Below are 7,785 nucleotides of genomic sequence, written 5' to 3'. Positions count from 1 at the left end.
CTTGATGTAACTTGTTCTTGAATGAAAAGAAAAAGCTTCTAACTCATTCTAAGCAGCCATTTATGTGAAAGTGAGATTCTACCGATGGTTACAGGAGAGCAGAAACTATACCCTCTTTTTCCACTGGGTGTCATAGGATAGCCAAGCAATCAAAGAGGAAGCTCCTTTACTCTAGTTTATGTTTGCTGCTATTAAGAGCTATAGCTAATAGTTCTATTAAACATTCAAGACAGTTTTTATTTGGAAATCAAGTTCAATGTTGTCAAAAATGTGTAATTATACTTTGTATCATAGATTTTGCCTTACAGGTCTGCATATGTCTGTCTGCACAGAATGTCATTTAATTGTATGTTCTTTCTTGCATTAGGTCTTAACTGAAAATTTGTCACATTTGGGAAAAGTTAATCTGTGATCCGGAGGCGCTATCGTTCTTAACGTGCATATACGTGATGTACTTGGATCTTAATAAGTTATTACTTCGTCAACTTTAACATAAAATCATCCTATGCGTTATAAAAACATTCTGTAAAAATATAACCTTGATATCTTTGACTGCGTAAGACCATGTCAATCATTGAAATTACAGTGAAATTAATGAGACACTGATGGTTAGATTTTGAGACTTTAGTCTGGTTTTCACAGGCAGGGTCACATGTATGACAGCAAAGGTATACTGTACATACAAAGTTTTGTAAAGCTTTGGACAGAATGATTGGTGTATATTATTATTATTATAGCATTTGAAGGACATTACTAAAAAATACTGATAACAATTAACACTGGGCCTATTGTTCAATAGTTTACATCACCTGATTCTTAAACGCATTGTGTTGCCATATACTGTATAATGTTCGATAATGAAAATGCCGTAGTTATGATATTATGTATATATATTTGAGGACTGACTAAAAACATTAATGTACAATTTGTGTTTTTTGCACTATACAACTATACAACTGCCTAGATCATTGTCTTTCAAAAACCTAAACATTTCATGCTGTAAATATCATTGAACCGCTGAATATATCAACTGTGATAATAAAAATGTAAGTAATAATTCATTCCTCATACACACGTGTTATTGTTGGATGGCATCCATTCAAGCAGATTTAATCAAAACAAAATGATTCAACCTGCTTTCTGCTACATAGTAAGACTTTGCCCCTGGTGTTTTTATGAAAGTAAAATTTAACCTCAGAAAATACAAGAGCTTGGCAAAAACAGGAAATCCATTCTCTGAATTGTTTAAAAACAACTACCAACAAAAAACTTTACAAAACATAATATACAAGAAAACTAGGAGGATCTTAAAAAACATAAAAGTGTGTGCTTTTGGCAGAACCCAGAAGGTTTTAAGACATCGTGTAGGCCCTGGCAATAAAATATGACATTTTGGCAGATGGTCTGCTATGATCCTCCAGGTACAACATTCATTATGGTTAAAATATCTCATATACAGTCTAACACTGTATTCTAATATTAAATGCTAACATACCCTGTTTAGACCTTCACTTCAACTGTATTTCATGTTTGACTAAAAAGAAAGAAAAAACTAAATAAATTAACATTCTGCAATAAAGAGACAGAGGTTAACAGTTTTCTAACTGTATTGAGAGACGACTACATTCCAGCTGGCTCTGCGTGTCCTTCTCCTCGGTAAAAGAAGCATCTGTCTCTCGTGTGGAGATTAAGGGCCATCTGTTATAAAAACAAAAGCATTACATTAATTTGATTCACACATGCAGTATGTAGTATAGGAATGTATACTTGGGTCAAAGGTCACAACAGTTATTAAATGTTTCACACGTGACACATGATACTGTTAAGCAAAGCAGAAAAAATGGGAGTAAATCATTAGACCTTCTTTGTAATATTGACCATTTGGCTACATAAAGTTTTGACCCATGATTCTTAAAACATTACCCCTATAAATACTAGACAGCATGTTTGTTTACTTAAAAATTGTACATCTCTTGCATTGCTTACAGGGTTTTTAATACAAGCTTCGTAGTCTGACACACTATCCCATTGACCTCTTTGGAATTCAACATATTTCAAATCACGTCTACGTGTGTTTGCCTGGACATCATCTACTAAAACAAGCTGCCCATTTAATGGTAATGTCATAGGTCAAACCTATTTTGTAAGAATCTAAAGCACCTTAAGGGGCTATCAAACATCACTGGTCTTTTCAACTGGTTTTCAAGAAAGCTGGTTTAAGTACAGTAAAACAGTTTGGTGAATAAAATTGATCTTACCGTGCACAGCATGCAAGCTTCAGTCTGGGCTGCCTCTCACAGTCCTGTACTGTATCTGGTAAAGGGATGCCGCTTGTCTCTGGGAGAAGCAGACAGAGGGCCGCACCAATGATGGGACCGCTGCTGTAACAGATCATAGCTGGCAGAGGGACCCCACCCACAGGGGCCACCAACGCATTTATAATACAGGCCACCCGGTAACAAAGACTAACAAGCCCAACACACTTCTGCCTGCATGGAGGGGAGAAAGAGACTTCAAATGTACTATATGCATTTGGCAGGGCTGTTACCATATTAGATTTTTACAACATGATTACGGTGCCCTAAAGCAGGGGTCGCAAACTTTTCAACCTGAATTAACAGTGCCAGGGACTTGAGACCCCCACTATCCGCGGAGGTGGCTTAAGTGTATAAACATTGTGCGCAACTGTGCACTTTTGCTTATTAGGTCTATTCAAACACGGGCATAATGACAATACAAAAGAACACAGTAATATGACTTAAAAGTTATTAGCTCATTATTTTACTTGTTGTTATACGTACACCATAAACTATTACTACAGATTAGCAAATTTCATCAAACTGATTCAAGTGCTGATGGTGCTTTCCTGTAGCTCAATGGTAGGAGCATTGTGTTGTCATGCAAGATCGTGGGTTTGATCCCAGGGGTTTGCATATACCTAAGTATAAATGTATAGGATAACACGATGAAGTCGCTTTGGATAAAAGCGTAAATCTCCACTTTATGCAACGTTGGCCTCTTTTCGTACCTGCGGCACTTGTCTGCCCTCCTCCACTGGCCTCCCAGCGCTATCTTTAGTCAATATTAACCAACGTTTCATTAGAACAATTAAAAATATCCTAAACTTACAGCCTGAAAAATAATATGCATGCACTTATGGGAATGTTTAACGTGGTGCACCTAACCTAATGCGGTCGCTAATGTGACGTAATCACCCCAGGGGTCACTATCTAGGGGGAGCAAATTCCGAAGGCTGATGGCTTTTTATTTGAATGGTTTTATTTTTAACTTATCTTCTAGTTTATGTTTTGTTACACTTAGTGATTAAATACGCTATTCCTAATAATAAAAAAAGGATTTATGGAAATAATCTAGCGACCCCACCTTCACGGCCTTGCGATCCCTACTTTGGAAAGCCCTGCCCTACAGTAGTATAAACCCAGTCATTGATAAAGCAGAGCTCTTTAAGCTAAAGTGTTTATCATTTCTTCCAAAAAATCTATCTAAGTAAGTGTGCTTATCTTTTTTATTGCTTTGTACCTTGCAGCTCTGTTTGATTAAATATGCACGACTGACACCAACACGCAATATCATGTAACTGGAGGAAATCAAGTTTTATACTGTTTATCATGAATCAGCACATTTTTACTTTAAAGGGATAGTTCACCCAAAAATGGAAATTCGTCTTTGTCATTCCAAATCTGATCTTTCGTCTGCAGAACACTAAATAATATATTTGGAAGAATGCTGGTAACTGAATAAACAGTGGTTTCCATTGAGTTGCATTGGTAGTACAATGTGTTGTTTGGTTACAACCATTCTTCAGAATATCTTATGTGTTCTGCAAACGAAAATAAGTCATACAGGTTTAAAATGACAAGAGAGTGAGTGCCACGAAATATACAATGTGTCTGAGGCTCCGATCATTGGACATCATGTGTGTACCTTATTACAGTTGGAAACAGCTCAATGCCATAGAGCAAAGAGACACACGTGGTAGACTGCATACAAAGCTTGCCAATCAAAGCCAGAGTCATAACAAGCTCAGGCATGTCTGTTCAGAGAGAGAGAGAGAGGGAAGGGGAAGTAAGTTTTGTTTTTGTGACTTGAAGTAGACTGGACTATGATTTAAGTCATCTGATCATCATTCACACAGAGTGCTCTTACAGTATTACAGTGTTCCTTACCACAGAATTGGGAGACGAGGAGGGACAGCATACAGGAAATACCACTGAGGAACAGAGAGGCCATGCTAAATGGCCTGCGACCCCATCGCTTCAACAGAAATGGAAGAAGCAAAGAAGGAGACTCCGATAGTCCAGAGAAAAACTGCGCCAGATAGATATTTACTCCAAAACTTCCCACACTGAAGCATATCCCATAATACGTTAGAGCAGACGCAAAACTGAAAAAAAAATTAGAAAAATCACTTTTAGGGAGGATTTTACAGTCTGTCAATGTTCACCAATAACGACTGTTCGAACATGTCCACAATATATTGATGCATTCACAATATTAGAACTAGTTGCAGAAAAAGTTTTTTTATGTAACAAAGTTACATAATTATTTACCTCTACCTACGCTTGCGAAACAACTCATGTAAGACATTCCTCACGGTGGAAGATGGGCCAGGATGGTCAAAAGAAAGCACACGTGAGCTATGCACATGATCAATTAAACGGACAGTTCATCCAAAACGTCTGTCAATATGTATTCACACTTGTACATGATACTTAGGAATGTTGAAAAACAAAAAACTAAATTCTGTGAAATGTATCAGTTGTTTTTTGTCCATAAAATTGAGGTCAATGGGCGCCAATGTTGTTTGGCAACCAACATTCTTCAAATTATGTTCTTTCGTGTTTTGCAGAAGAAAGAAAGTCATACAGGTTTGAAATGACTTTTCAGGGTGAGTTTCAGGGTGAATAAATGATGACCACATTTTTAGGTAAACTACCTGTTTAATAAAACACCATTTTCTCGAAATGTGAGCATAACCGTAATAATGAAACCTTCCTACCCAATGTAACTCATGATTAACAGCCGCAGCAGTATAGTAGGCGATTTAAAGTTGGTGAAATGAGACTTTGTTTCAGTGCAGATCTTCTCTGGGTGGGACTTCTGGTTCTTGCTGTCCATTGAGCCCAAAAGCTGTCAATTAAATAAACACTTTAATAGACATACTGTATATATGACTATATATACTTAATTATGTATACTTGTATGTTACAGTAAAGCAGTATGTCCCTCCACTTTTAGAGATCCAATGCGTAATTTTTTGAAGTATCTATTGACAGAAATCCAATATAATATATAACTATGTGTTCAGAGGTGTATAGACCTTACATACTGAAGCTTTACTACCTTAGAATGAGCTATTTCTATCTACATACACCGCGGGTCCTCTTTGTATGGAATTCACCATGTTGTTTCTACAGTAGCCCTAAATGGACAAACTGCTCTACAGTGCACGTTATCTCCTTCAGCAAAGAAGCGAAAACACATCTTAGTTCTGTGTCAGGCACCGTAGTGCTTCAAAGGGAGGGGTGAAGTGAGCCATTGGTTGCGGTTTGAAACCTCACCACTAGATGTCGCTAAATTTCATACACTGGACCCTTTAGTATTCTATATATTCTATATATTATGACAGAGTTTTACCATTCCCAGATAGTGTTTGTCCTCAGGACTTCTGTTTTCATAGCTCTCTAATGTTTTCAGTCTCTTATTTAGAAGAAGCCATCTAGGAGATTCTGGAAGAAAGCTGATCATTGCAAAAAGTCAGTGTTTTAATTTTACATTATGATGTATTTGAGATTTGTGATCGCTCTACTAACAAATAAAGAGGAAGGAAGATAATCTGAGGTATGCCCAGTGCCAGATGAAACTGCATCCAGCCATTGGTCAAAAAAGCGATGCCCGCCAGTCCCATCATTCCAACACTGAAGGTGAATGAAAATACAGTGGCTGGCCAGATTCGATACTTCGTCAAGCTCCATTCGACACCTGAGAAATCACATGAGCACCTGTATCAGACCTCATGAGGCAAAAACACAACAAACGAACAGTTCAATAAGAAATGAAAATTTTGTCAATTCAATTCAATTCAAGTTTATTTATATAGCGCTTTTCACAATGTGTATTGTTTCAAAGCAGCTTTACCGGGGCAAACAGGAAAAACAGATAAGTTAGAACACAGCACAGTGCATGGTATTTATACAACGAGTCAGATCATTCTAATAAATAATATCTAATTTATAAATAAATAAATGAATGAATGCAGTCTCCCGGTGAGCAGGCCAACACTGCCCACGTGGTCAGCATTTAGTAACCATCGATGTGTTCCAAATCTGTACACATTTCTTTGTTCTGATGAACACAGAGAGAGATATTTGGAAGAACGCTTGTAACCCAACGTTCTCAGCCGTCATTGACTACCAGAGTAGGAAAATTTGTCTTTGTTCCATTGAACACAAAAGAAGATATTTTCAAGAATGCAGGAAAGCAAACATTTCTGGCACACCTTTGACTACCATTGTATGTTTTCCTACTGTGGTAGTCAACGGTGGCCAAGAAATGTTTAGTTACAAGCATTCTTCCAAATATTTCCTTTTGTGTTCATCTAAACAAAGATTTGGAACAACTGGAGGATGAGTACAGAATTTTATTTTACGGGTGAACTCTCCCTTCAATATTGATTTTTGTCAAAGTAATCAATCATGGAGCAAATAACAACTTGCATAGTCGCTTAGTTGTTGTTTTGGTGCAAAAAAAAGAGTTAACCTTACCTAAACTGTAGGTGCAAATGTGAATGGCACAACTGGCTGCTCCAGTGATGCAGCGCGCGGTCAGATACACAGACACATACGGCAGAAACGCAACGACTAGTGTAGCAGCTGCATGGACAGCTGAGCAGCATATGAGGAGAAACTTCTTTCCATACCTGAGTGAAAAGATTAATTACAGGTACGTTGTTTTTACAACTGACTCCTAGATTGTAATATAGTAGCAAACACCCACTTGTCAGATAAAGCGCCACCGAATAAAGATCCGATAAGTAATCCAGTCATATAAGTAGCCTGTCCGTGTTCAAAGTGATAATCATGACACGTTTGACCCTGTTGTGAAATAAATACAGGTTACCCCACCGATAACCTAAACGTGTTGGGCTTTAAATATACGGCTATAAATGCAAATAATAATGTGCATGACGTTACTCACACGAGCGAGGTAGCTGCGATTCTCCGTCCAACTTCTGATCGTGGTAACATTACTGTCAACTGTGTGGTTCTGATACTTGCTTTCTACATTGTCATCGCAAGAATTAATGTGTATCGTAAACACGTCCACGAAAAATGTAAAGGCTGTGAAGAAAATCGGTAAACCGAGGATTAAATAAACGCGCCTTTGTAGCGGACCGACAAATAAACAAGCGTCGCGCGTCTTCATTCTGCCAGCTGGTCCAAACTCTTAACTTCACTCCGTGAAGAGGTTCTCTGAATTAAAATCTTTAGATGTAATCTCAAAATATGTGTAACACGGAAATGTCCCTGTCAGGAATGAAGACGCCTCTTTAGTCCAAGTAAGTTATTATGAATATGTACATTGTCGAGGGTTTAAACTTTCCTTTGGTTGGAATCCGCCACTAATGGTCGACGTGGTCGGTACGGTAGCAGCTGTGGTCATACTTTACAATAGTGAACAGGTCAAGGTATCAAAGTTCTATACACCATCACTGTACCGTAGAACCACCAGACCAAGCAACAGTTTTATTATTGCGAAACTGGA

At 37.8% G+C, this 7,785-nt stretch overlaps 1 protein-coding gene across 1 annotated transcript; it reads right to left on the bottom strand.

Annotated features, from left to right (window-relative positions):
* Nucleotides 1-125: 125 nt before the first annotated feature.
* Nucleotides 126-7,693, bottom strand: LOC130436843 (organic anion transporter 3). Its single transcript, XM_056767826.1, has 10 exons — nt 7,219-7,693; nt 7,018-7,115; nt 6,786-6,940; nt 5,835-6,003; nt 5,659-5,761; nt 5,021-5,151; nt 4,188-4,405; nt 3,946-4,054; nt 2,259-2,489; nt 126-1,698 (listed from the first exon to the last, which is right to left on the bottom strand). Exons 1-10 carry the CDS (start codon nt 7,444-7,446, stop codon nt 1,590-1,592), a joined length of 1,551 nt encoding a protein of 516 aa, XP_056623804.1. The 5' UTR covers nt 7,447-7,693; the 3' UTR covers nt 126-1,589.
* Nucleotides 7,694-7,785: the final 92 nt, after the last annotated feature.

The sequence above is a fragment of the Triplophysa dalaica genome, chromosome 15 (assembly GCF_015846415.1).
Source record: "Triplophysa dalaica isolate WHDGS20190420 chromosome 15, ASM1584641v1, whole genome shotgun sequence".
NCBI classification, from domain to species: domain Eukaryota; kingdom Metazoa; phylum Chordata; class Actinopteri; order Cypriniformes; family Nemacheilidae; genus Triplophysa; species Triplophysa dalaica.
The sequence above is the reverse complement of the archived record's forward strand: the minus strand, read 5'-3'. Positions and strand labels throughout refer to the sequence as shown.